Source organism: Lepisosteus oculatus, chromosome 5 (genome assembly GCF_040954835.1).
Source record: "Lepisosteus oculatus isolate fLepOcu1 chromosome 5, fLepOcu1.hap2, whole genome shotgun sequence".
Taxonomy (NCBI): domain Eukaryota; kingdom Metazoa; phylum Chordata; class Actinopteri; order Semionotiformes; family Lepisosteidae; genus Lepisosteus; species Lepisosteus oculatus.
In genome coordinates this window covers 52686289-52699486 of record NC_090700.1, presented here as the reverse complement: position 1 = coordinate 52699486, position 13198 = coordinate 52686289, and the positions used below count along the sequence as shown (strand labels likewise).

The 13198-nt window shown below is 41.1% G+C and overlaps 1 protein-coding gene across 3 annotated transcripts in view; it reads right to left on the bottom strand.

Moving 5' to 3' along the window:
* The window catches only part of plin1 (perilipin 1), a 35670-nt gene that overhangs the window by 7446 nt on the left and 15026 nt on the right, over positions 1-13198 (bottom strand). Inside the window, exons 7-8 of one of the 3 annotated variants that reach the window (XM_069190623.1) lie at positions 8730-8873; positions 6605-6784 (exon numbers count right to left, since the gene is read on the bottom strand). The exons of 1 other annotated variant lie outside the window; for it this stretch is intronic. In XM_069190623.1, the coding sequence (XP_069046724.1) occupies positions 6605-6784; positions 8730-8873 (324 nt within the window). The remainder of the gene's footprint in view (positions 1-6604; positions 6785-8729; positions 8874-13198) is intronic. One more of the 3 variants, XM_069190624.1, reaches the window with a different exon arrangement.

Here is a 13198-nt window from a genome sequence, read left to right as displayed (position 1 = left end):
ATGTGCGTGGGAAGTGCTACCTAGCCAAATACTGAATACGTTGGATCATTGAGCCACTCACTAGCCAACGGGCTAGATGGGCTGGATGACATTGTCCCGTTTGTAACCCTTCTGTTACCCCTGAAGGCTGGTGAGGGGACTAGAAACAGACAGCAGAGTGAGGCAAAACACAGGCAGGGCCTCCCTGGAAAACTGCCCCTCGGCATACCTGCTCTATTTTACAAACACCCGTCAAACAACTTGACTACATTCAAGAATGAAACGTAACAAGATATGATTAATAATAGAAGAATTAAGAATGTAACAACACATTCCATGTTAAAACTGAGGAAGCACCTATAAATATGACACCGGAATGAAAACAGAAACAAGACAGCAAAATAGAATTATATGTCATTTGTCAATTTATCTTATTTCTGTCTTGTAACAGTTCTTCCACCAAGCTCAGGAAGCCCTGCTTCAGACCAGCTCTAAATCAGCGCTGGCGGGGAAACAAGGCAAAGTAAACAAGCCGCTTCACAGACTTCGCTTCAACAGGATTCGAATTTAATGGACAAAATCTGCTAAATGGAATTATGTCTGTAAAATCAGACATAATACTGAGGTTTCCTGGCAAGAACGATGAAAACAATAAAACAATGAGAATTTTATACAGTATTTTTAAAAATAAAAAAATAAAGAGCTTGTATATTTATGATAAAAGGCACAGGTACAATTTTCATTGACTGTGTTGATTGCAATTGTTGAAATATAAGTCAGAGAATTGAGTCAATATGCAGTATGTATGCATGTACATCTTTCTCATGAAATAGTGTGTTTCTGGGCTGAAGAAACATAATTCAGCTATAACAGACACCCCTTCCACCCCATTATTCTATTAAACTGAGAGTTTATCCTATTACGATGCAATGTCCTTGCAAGCACATTCTGCCAAAGCACTGTTTCAGGGGCCACATGTTTAGCTGTCCTTATTCCACCGACGCTGTAACCTCAGGGTTTTTAGTCTGTCCTGGCGAAGAGCGCTGGCAGGTCACTGTGCACGGAGTATGAGCCACGTGTCCCGAAGACAGCTGTTTACTTGTTTACATTGTGGCCTCAGCTGACTGATTCCCGCTGGGACGGTTATTTCCTCTTCCTTATTCAATTTAAGCAGCCCTAATTTGGTTACTTTGAAACAACTATTTGATGTAATTATACTGTGTGAAAAATTGTTCTATGGGGGGGTGGGGAGCAGGAGTTTAACACAAGCAAGTGTCACAAACCCAGACGTCCTGTAGATTCTGTCAGTCCGAGTCTTGGGACATGTTTTCTTTCGCAATATTGCCATTGTCATCATGTCAAATTTGCAGAGCACAATTTTAAAAAGCACTGCATTTTCCAGCATTGGTCCCTGTGTGCCTGCTTTATTTTTTATCGCTTTGGCCATTAAGTTTTTATGCTTGACTTGTATTTCTAACTATTTTGAAATGTTGTTATCACTGATTTAAAATAAACTTTAGAACTAACTAACATGTCGTAGGCATTTGAGGCAACATATTTCATGTTCTCGAGTATCTTCAGTTTTAACATAAAACCACTGTCCATCAGTCACTGACCATGGTGCCCCAAAAGGTCGTGTGTCCCGTTCGACGGGTTGCCATGGCAACACAAGACCTTGGGAATTTCTCTACCGGTTAAATTCCTTCTCTGGTCCCTTTAGTACACCTTGGCATGAAGGATTCCACAGTCACAAATGCAATAAATGGTTTATTTAAAAATCTTTGCCTTCTTGGAACTCAGTAGATCATTTTAAAAAACCCACTGGAACACATTTCTAGTAGTGATGCCTCACAACGCGGGGGTCAGTCACGCGAAGGCCTCAGGTATTAACGTGTAATTAACTAAATGAAAGCCCCCTCCAATGCATATACTCTCAGAATGCATGAAATTCGTTAAACCATTCCCCGTCTGCCCCTGACGTCCAACATTAAAACAATGAAAGGCTCCCCGAAACCGACCCTCTCGAAAGGGACTTTCAGCCTTGAAGTAAAGGATTTGCCATGGTCCGCAGGGGGGCTGGAATGCAGAAACTGTAAAACCACTGGACAAAATGTACTTTTTGACAAATAACCAAATAGAAAAAAAAAACAATTAGAAATTCCCGTCATTTAATATCCTTCTCTCCTTTCCAATTCCTTTTCCTCCCCAGTAGCCCAAGGCCCTCCCCCAGTCCTGGCCCCCCGCAGAGCGAGTGCCCTCTGCTCCCACTCGGCGAGCGCACTCCTCGGAGCCACCTTGCTCCCTCCCCCCGAACGCAGACCGGATTCTTGGCATGAGCCCCCACTGCTAATGAACTTGATTAATCGCCTGCTTCTGCATAGTTACTGTATCTCCTAATTTAGCTCACTGAAACAGTTGCTTATGAAAGAGGTCACTTCGGGAAAGGCCTTTTTGAGCCGAGTACAAGTGACGCTGCACAGTGAGTCTTCAGAGTGACCAGCTGACCTGTGGAGGTACAGTTAATGTCTGGGTACAGTGGTGGTTAGCCGCTGTGGGAAAGGAAAAAAACTGCTCCTAAGAGCTATCACAGTAGCGCTCGGCAGTCATTCAGACCTTTTAGTCTTATAATGAACACAGACACATGAGTGACTGTTTCACTATGTGCAAACTTTGTATATAGCCCTCTTGAGAAAAACATTTGTTGTATGGGTCATTCATTTTACACAACCAAGGGATTGAGCTCACTAGAATCACAGCTAATGTCTTGTTTCAGAAGATGCAGGCTATTCCCCAGCAAGCAATGCATCTGCTTTGATGAAATGAAGACCACTTGCCACCGTTCAAAGAATGCCTGACCTTAACCCTCTTGGGCCGACAGACTTTAGCTTGACTTTGTGGACAAGGCATTCAGAGCCTCCCTGTAAAACAAGCCCGAGGTGCTGCTGAATTGGCGAAGGGACTGATGCAGATCCCGAATTTACATCCTTTCGTGCAGGTGATTTGCCAAGGGTACTATCGGCTTTTATCAGTGTGGTTGAGAAATGAACTAAGTTGTTCATGTTTTCTGTGGTAAGGTATCCTGCAAGCATATCTAGGAAAGGTGTCAAGAGTATTAAAGAACAAGACAACTTATAATAGGAAACTGGGCGTGTGAGCCGGAAATGGAAAAAGCTAAATTAAAATCAACACTGCATAGACCCAGAAACATAAATGTCAAAAACACATTATTTTACACATACTGGAGCAGTTATACCATATGTCCTTCACATAAAAAAACTGAAATCAGATTGAAAAGGCAAATGTCACACCTTCAGACAGTGTCTCCAATTAAAATCCACTTTGAGCGATTTCTTTTGACACAACATAACCGTAAACAGCTCTCCGCACGCAAACTTGCCTAAGCCAACCATGGATACCTGCATGTAACCAGGTGTTATCACAGCGTTGCTCAGTGAACTGCACCCAGAGACATGCTCCTACCTGAATCAACAGATACACTCTCCCAGGGATGAGGACTTCTGGGAAATTAGCTGCAGGATTCATTTGTTTACTGTGGTTTAGAATTAGATTAAATACATTGTTTTTACTTTAAGAAATCCAAAAAAGATTTAAGAGGTAAAACATATTTAATTTTCCTATACATTAATACATTATTTATATTAAAATGTTACTTTATTTCAATATGAAGCATTTTACACTCTTTCTAAAAGGACTGAAGGACCTTACAGGTCATTTCTATGCTGTCATTTCTTAGACTAAAGTTCTTCTAATAACCCCACCACAACAGGACAACAGCAGCTTGCTTGTTTTCCTGGTTAATGAGTAACAGCAGTAAGTCGTTACTCAAGCTCTCAGCTGTGCATAGTGGGATTTCTACATCATTCACCACAGTGGTGAATTATTATTTATGACAGTTAAAACAGGTTACCTTTGTTTTGCTTTATTTATTCTATGACGAATACCACTGGCAAACAATGTCTGCTTCTGTGGCTGTTGGTCTTTGAAATGTTTTTCCATTTTCCCTCAACTTTGACAGTAATTTCAGTGCTTTGATTTTGAAATTGGTTAATTACAAACATATTTCCTGGGAGGGGGGATGGCCTACACATTCAACATTTTCTTGATCCTTTAATATGCTTTTTTTGACAGACATAAGTCAAGCTTTTCAACAAACCCTGAGGAATGTAACATCACTACGGAGCAAAATAGTGTGTATTCACTACTCATTTTTACAATGAAAGAAAAAGTCAATTACACTGAGCCTGTGTAATCTGAAGCCCTTTTTTAAATTAGCTCTGGAATCCAGCCCGATTTCAAAGGCCATCATCCCCTGTTAAATTATTTGTCAACGCAGTGTATGAGCACTGTAAATGATAAATCCATAGGCTTCCTCTTACGGTCAGTTCTATAATGAGGGCTGTTATTGAGACAACAGTAAATACAGTGAGGTCGGTGCTCTGCTTCTGTCAGAAAATCCAGCAGGATTAAATGTAGCCCTCGGAAATCAAGAGGAACATGTCAAATACTGTTCGGTCTGTATTTGTCTTTTTCCCCCCCCATCAATGATATTCTGCCAAAATGTCAGCCTTTCCTCTTGTGTTGATAATTGGAAATGCTAGGCAGGCTCTTAGTGGATTGTGGCAGCACAACGGAAAACTCTCAAGGAAGAAAGCCTGGGCAGGGTTTATAAAATATTTTTGTTTCCATTCCTAGTCTGTGTTTGACACAAAGCAAAAATAATTCTAACTGCTATTGCAAGCATCCACATACAGTATCTCTCTTTACTGTTTAGAATTCGCTGTGGTATCTTCTCCACTTTTTGCAAAACTTTCTCATAGAAATATTGTTTCTAAGGGGCTGGCGTGTCTGCAGGTTTTCGTTCTTACAGAGCTCTAAATGACCTTAATCAGCTTGTTATTAGCTTAATTGAATGAATTTAACCACTTCTTCCAGAACCTCAAACGCTGCTTCTTTAAGAAGAATCTTTAGAGAATCTGCAGAGTCCTGCAGCACTAGCATTGGATATCCTTGGTTTCAACTAATGCCAATATTCATGGTAATATTGCAGCAAATATAACATAAGGGGAAAGTATACTGCCTCTCTCTGAAACCGTAAAGAATGAATTTGAAGCCGCCAGGCTCTTTTTGTTCTGCAGGCACATCCAGAGGAACTGTCCTGTGTTTGGAACAGAACATTTAATAGCTCGTATTGCTGAATTCCTGCTGTACTGCATTTTTTTATATTCCCTGAGATTTTAATATTGCTAGGAGTCTTTTAAACTATATAAAAGCTACTAAATAGAACCAAATTATGAAGCAATATAATAAGTGTGTCCCCAGCTGTAGAAAGTACTGTAGCAAGTTATATACAGACATCTCTTAACAATGCTTGTTAGTCAGTTTCTTGTATGCTATGAAAAATTAAAAGTACAACGCGTACCAAAAAAAATTGCATGCAGCCCAACATCAGCCTAATATACAGTATTTGCCTAAATTCCCCATAAGGTAAAAGCGACTGTGTACAGCATTTGGCAGCTGCTAACTTCTAAAGCAAAGCAATTTACATGGCTGTATTTTAAATTAGGTTAAAAAAAAGTAAAATTCTAATGTCTCTGCCCTGGAGTGCTGGAATGAAAATGAAGTGTTTATGGGTTCTAAATGGTTTATTTTTATATTCCACTCAGACAATTCAAAGCAAATTCATTCAAGAAAAATATCTGGAGATTTGGCTGTTTCTCCTGAGTGCACGTCCTAGACATGATGTCAGTGGGAAGGATCACTCACGCAGCAGCACTATTCCCTGTCAGACATATGGTACCCATTGACTTTCTGGGCCACTGAAACCTCTTTCACTAGGTTACAGCCAAAGGCTTGTGCCTTTGAAACACAAGGAAAAGTAACAGAACACTCTGACTTTCCAAGTCCCACACACACAGTTTTGCGTGCTTTTATCAGGAATAACAGTACCAGAACACTAAATGCCAATGGCTTGCGATTTTGTCATGTCCAACAAAAGCTGAGGAAATTTGACTGCTTTGAAAATGGTTCTTTTAAAATTTAAAAGAGCAATGTGGCTACATACACACATTAAAGCACATACATTACTTTATACCACTACCATTGCGTAAATCAAAAGATCCACTACAGGAGCTTTTCAAGCTGATGTACTGTACCCCTACATGATCGTATTGAACATCTCACCAAGAGAGTTATAACAAAAATCCCAGAGCAGAAACATATGCTTCAGACTTGGGCCTTTTCTCAGGCTGTTTTTACACAACAACCAAGACTGCCATTCTACCATCCTAACACATAGGTCAGAAAGAGCTTCAGCAGTCCATAGTTGATAGCAAACTTTGCTGCTGCTGCAAATTGCTCAGCCATTTAGTGTAAAGGCCTTTAAATTACATTTTTTAAAGTCAAAACACAGATATCAGATTATCCAAGATGAGCCAGCGAGGAAGCTGGCAAAAGGTCGAGAGAGAGAGAGAGGTATGATTCAGCACGTGAGGAGCGAACACAGCCACCCAGATCCTGTATAAACAGGATGCCAGACAGATCAATGCCTTTAATCCAAAATAATGGAATTATCAAAGGCAGCAGGGGGCCTCTGGAAGTGACTCACCGGGATGTAGTGAGAGACATTTTTCAGCACTGAACTCCAGGTTTCTATCAGAGCACCGGCTGTGTCTTTGGCCAGGGCCACAGTGACTTCTGGTGCACTCCTCACACTGGACACCACTGACGTGTAGGCATTCTGCAACTGATGTCCCAGACTGGAGACAAGGCCCTGAACTTCATCACTCTACAAAATACATAGGGTCATATTGTAATGGCTTGCTATACAGACCGGGTGTGTCTAAAGACTGTCAGTCAATTCTGTCATGGAAACTGTGCCCAGCAGAGCAATGTAACGTAGCACACATACATATGGGACCAGTGGGAACACAATCCAATGACCAACAGCCTTACACACACGGCGACTCAATCTCACCACCAGTCATATCCATGGAATCTTGTATGCATGGAAGAACATGGGGATGCATTCCACATGAAAAAACATGGGCATAAATTCCAAAATTACAAACATGTACCAAAGTTAATTCCTCTACAGTGTGCACTTGTCACAATGCAGTTTGTGTAGGTCAGCTAACCTAAACACCAGTGTGTATACGATAGGAATCACAGGAGCTTACTGGCCACCCCATGATGCACTGCGTTTTCTACGGGCTTCAGATATACAGTAATAGAGGGCTAAAGCATTAACATCCAGCCAGCCAGAATGTCTGACTTCACTTTCCACAGATACACAAGCTGACACACTCCACCCAGGTACTTTGCATTTTTTGACAAGGTAAGGAAACAGTCGCCAGTTTTGAGCAGCTGACACATTCCCATTATTCCTCAAACCCTGCATGGATGCTGGAGCTGTGGGGGGTGGAGGGGAATGTTCTGAATGCCAGGAATGTAGCTAATTACATTTTCTTAAATACCGTCAAAAGGCAAATAAAGACTGGCCTCTGGCTGATCAACACCTCAGGTCCAAATGCTTTAAATGCACGCTTGATTATGTCAAATGGGGGTCAACAATGAAAGTCAAGGAATTCTGCAGCCATGCCTTGACCAGTGAACAGGAACTGTCTCATGGCCATGCCAGCAATGTCAAGCAAATTCATAAACTGCTGAACTGACACCAGTCACCACCGTGGGCCCTGTTATTGGTAAACTGCAGCTTCAGAAGGTTGTAATTTCTCCTCTCTGGAATATTGCTCAATCTGCACTAGCTCAGCAAGTCTTCATAAATAACAACATTTATTCTCTGCAGCAGATGGCTAATACCCTTTGGCATAAGGCATTGAATGTGCACCATAAAAAAGTAATTTAATTCCTGGTTCATGAATTTATTATGGAGAACTAAGTAATAGCTGTCCCCTAGTTCCATGTGTTGTATTGAAGTGATACAAATGGCTAAAAAGTTCCGTTTTATAGAAAAACTGTCCATTTTTCTTTTTCATAAAAGCATGGGTAGATGTCTACAAAATATTTCACTGTTTTTAGATAGCATACACTTATACCCATACAAGCATGTGGCAAGCATTTTTAATGACCCACTGGTGTTTCTTTGAACCACACCAATACTTTTGAACACTAAAAACTGCAGCTTCAAAGCTACTTGACTCAGGTTGCTGAGCAACATACTGGACGCACATTTATACAATAAAATAAATTCATAAAATAACAAATAAAGAGCAAAAACTGACAACAACAACATAAGATCTTTTAAATGTGGTCCCAGGAGGCCACACTGCTCAGACTTATTTACCTAATTAGCTGGACGAACTTCAAAGGTCTCCTCTAGCCCCAGAACAGTATTTATCTTGAGTCATCAGCACTTTTTAGGCTGTCAACTATAAATGTAAATAACACAAAACTCTTAAATGTGAAGAGATTGTGGGGCAGTCTGTGGCTAAGGATCTGCGCCCTGTGGCTGGAAGGTTGCCGGTTCGTATCCCACGTCCTGCAGAGGAATCCTACTCCGTTGGGCCCCTGAGCAAGGCCCTTAATCCCAACTGCTCCAGGGGTGCCATATAAATGGCTGACCCTGCATTCTGACCCTAAGTTTATCTCCCTGTCTGTGTGTCTCATGGAGAGTCATTTGGGATATGTGAAAAGACAAATTCCTAATACAAGAAATTGTATATGACCAATAAGGTGATCATAGAGTCCAGCTCTGTGTGGTCATTCCTTACCTGTAGAAGCTCTCCTTCCTTCTTCTTTTTCTTCTCTTTGTCTTTCTGCTCCTCCGTTCCACCAAACAGCAGCCCTGACACTGAGCTTGGGACAGCCAGGAGAACTCCACCCGCAAACTCCAAGTTCTTTTTGGCCAAACTGGTCTGTTAAAATCAGATTGCAGGTTGTATTGTGAAAGCTAAGGAGAGCGCAATGAGACACATCCTATCCTTCTCAGAGACTCAATGCCTGTAAGAGCATTCATTAGAATATATACTAATTTAACTGCTTTCCAACAGCTCATATTGTTACTTACGAAAGTGGTTACATGCAAGAGTTCCCAAGTTCTTGTGGCCCAGAAAAAAGCGGGATGTCAAATTCTACATCAACAGCTTAAGGTCATACAGAAGAGCTAAACTGATCCAGTTAAACCTTAATTGGATTAATTTTACCATTCTCCCAGGCAGTAAGCTTAGAAGAAGTTGAATTGTTTTTCTTTAAAACAGATTTCTTTTTCATTACTTGTGCTGCTTTCTTTCTTGTTGCTATTACTCTTCAAATTGAAAAGATCCACAAGCACAGCTACTGTAATTATTAACTTTCTCACTCCTCGATTCTACATGTCCTAAGGCAGTAACGCTGAGGCTGTGTATTAAACATCTTTACACCACTTTCAGTGCCAACCTTTTCACAGCAAACAGCAGCAGACTGGAAGAGAGGCTATAAAGATTCAGAGGTGACATCACAGCTGACCAAATACTGTGGCAACATTCCGAAACCTTTACATCATAGTACATTAACAATGGGTCATTGCAAATTTGTAGATTCCAGGGGATGTTGGCCCAATGTAATATAAAAACATTCTCCACAATGCCGTTGTCGCAAGCTTTACACAACCTTAATACATGACTGTGCCATGTTCACCCATCGGTTTGGGATGCGGTCTCTAACAATTTGTGAGCACATAGTATCCACAGATCCACTCTCACAGACAATAGTGGAATATAGCTCTGCATCTGTTGGGTGCAAGGCTCCCACAAAGTAACCAGAAGTTATCTTCACTCAAGTCGGAAAGACTTTGTATTCATTAGCTGACGTCAAATCTTATCCGCGCCAAGGACACTGAGACACTCAAACAACCTCCAGCTCTGTGTTTCTATTATGAGCAGTAACAATATTTCCATGCCTTGGTGATGGAAGAACCTCTATAAATAAACGCAAATGACAAACAGTTGTTCATAAACTGATACAATATTAGCACTGTGTGCTAATATTGAAAATATGACTTAGGTCAGGGATATAATTTCGAAGCTAAGAATGAGGCGTTTGTCACTCTATAACACCTTAAAGCAAACAACTGGACCAGTTATATTGTAATTCAGGAAATTATATAATTGGGTTAAGACTTCTACATGCATAATCACGAATCTTAGAATATTGATAAATTCTATATAATTTTTCATTAATTAATTCATATTTTTAGGCTAAGAAAAAAATCAAATTTTGTAAACAGTATAACAATTATGAGTTGTCAAACTTTAAACTGATCAGAATTAAACATGTAAAACAATTCACTAAATACAAAAACAAACTACTTCAGTGCAGGACGGTGAATCATGTCCTTTTTATATAACAGATGTCCAGTGCACAGGTTTATATCATTTTATCTAAGTGAATTATTTGCAGCACACCTACATGTGAAATGTAACACTTTCGCATTCTGAGGTTTGCAGTGCAATGCTGCTATCCTATTAAGAGACTCGTAGGGGGTGGCCTGAGGTTTTTGCACATATAATTCCATGTAACCTTCTGGTGTGCTCCCAGCACATGAGGAGAGTGTTTCCTAAACCTGAAAATGAGTAAGACTCAGCTAAATGTGTGATAATGAGAGAGCAGTGATAAGAGAGAATACAGCTGCAAATAAAAAGCATGCCATTAAACCTGTACCGAACTAAAGCAAGAAGGATTATTTGTTTTTATCCTTCGTTGCCTCCTAACATGACCTTTAACAAACATCCCAAACAGCTGCGGGTCAGATATCAGTGTGGGCAGGATGAGGTGAAAAGTAGAGGGACACAGCTTCTGCAACAGCTTGCATTGATGGCCCACTGCTGACCTCAGGAGAGCTGAAAAAGTCAGCCATCTCCAACAGAGACGACACGCTGAACACGGCGGAAGATAGCTGTTTGATTTTCAACATTTGCTTTACAAATGGTAAAAGAACCCTCCAGTGTCCTTGCTTGGTTTCTAAGATGCCAGAGAAATACGCTCTGATCAGCCTGGAATCTTTTGATGCGTTTCCATGCCCAGCAAAAGAAGACACTGAACACCCCCGCTCCCCCTTTGATTTCACGCTAATTTGTCTTAACAGCTTGTCCCCCGTGACGGTGATGAGAAGAAGACATTCAGACCCCTGTATAAATGCTTTGAAGTGGAGAGCCCTTCATAAAGCATGGTAACAACTCACAGCACACCCTGGAATCTGCTCACTCTGATTGGTCGCGACCCTTACTTCCTCATTGTGTAAGGTAGGAGTGGGACAGTGCGACACCTATCCATCCGTTTTCTAACCGCTTTATCAAGTACAGGGCCCTGGGGAGCCACAGCCTATCCCATCAAGCAACAGGTACAAGGCAGAGTACACCCTGGACGGGGCACCAGTCCATTGCAGGACACACATGGGAACAAACACAGATGCACACAGATTCACCAGGGCCAAATCCCAGAAGCCAGGTCACCTCTCTATGTATTTGGACTGTTGAAAGAAACCAGAGCATCTAGAGGTAACCCACGTGAACATGGGGAGAACATACAAACTCCACGCAGACAGCACCCCAGGAATGGAACATAGGACCCCAGCACTGAGAGGCAGCAATGCCAGCCCAGTACGTGGCACCTGTCCTTATATAAAATGGGGAATTTAACCGAAGCTAAGCTCTGGGGGTTGGCATGTGGGTGTGGATCATGCAGATCACACTTCTGCCTTACAGCTCTTGAGTCCCGGGTTCAATTCCCGGGTGCCTTCTGAGGCGTGTTTGCATGTTTCTCCTATAAGCGTGTTTTAGGGGGGGCTCTGTTTTTAGAACGATTTCTAAAGACCTGCCAACTATGTTGACTGGTGTCAAAATCATCTCTGCAGGCTTAGTGGGCATGCCTGTGATGGACTGACACCCCGTCTGGGGTGTAGGTTTTCTTTTAAAATACTAATTCACAACTACATACTGTACTAATAGGTACGTAAAAACATATATAAATTTATATATAGAACCAACATTGTGACCCATCTACTAATATTGTAAAATCTAGAATGCTGACAACATGTGATGGAAGTCCAAAGAAAATGTTCATGTTTCTTGTGTGGAAACGTTTGCCAAAAGAGCTCAGCATTTGTTGTCAGACACAGCTAAAACCACATCCTTGTGTTTATATAGCAAAGAGTCGCAGCACAGTATTGCCTTTGTCAGCTCTCCACACTCACTGAGGTCATAGTCAAGCTGTGACTTTACCATTCTGGAATATAAACTGCTACACTATGTCTCTCTCACTGCACACACTGAGACAAAACGGCAAAAAAATGCATACAAGAGATATATTTTTCTTAAATGTGGGAAGCAGGCCACCTTTTTCCTGTATTGAAAAACAGTGATTTTTCTGTGCTGGTTAAGGAAAGCAAGTCCTGGAGGTCAGATTGACTTGGGGACTATGCCAGTTCCTTGTTCCTAAAAGTGCGCCAACTACTCTATTTTGGTTTAATTATCAAGTCAAACAAACCTAAAAGAAACAAGTGAAGGGGGATATATTTCTTGCTCCGATTTATTTTAGCGGGGTACATAAATGGTGTAGACGACACATAAGCTCAGCACAGAGATAGAGATAAGACAGCATCAGTTGTGCCCCAAGTAAAATGATCTCAGAACCAAATTTACAGGGGTTTGACAAACTAATGGAAACACCCAACCAAGATGGACTTAGTGAAGTAACTAAAACACAAGATAAAAGGATTCTACACTTGTGTTTCATATGAATTTCAATACTATGTTTCATCTATAAAAGATGTTTAAAATCATACTTTTAATATGTGAGCTTCTAAAGAAACATGAGATCTAACAGATATTGAAAGAAGTCAGCTAGCTGGTTCTTCAGTCACAGAAATAGCCAAATGATTTGACATTTCAAGGTGAACAGTGTCCCCTACGCCAAACAAGGGAAAAGAGCACCAGTAAACAGAAACTGTGATTGCAAGTCAAAGGCATAGACACTTAGCAAGACAGTTATTAAAACCCACAAAAAAGAGCCTCAGAAATTCCCACCGGACCTCCGTGATGCAGTCTGAACAAAAACTTTTACTTTGTAAGTTTCATAGAGCTGATTATTTATGGTACAGCTGCCATTCGGATACCTCCAGTAACCAAGGCCAATGCACAGCAATGCATAACCTGGTGTGGTAAGCACAAATCTTGGACTATTGAACAGTGGAAGAAAGTAATAT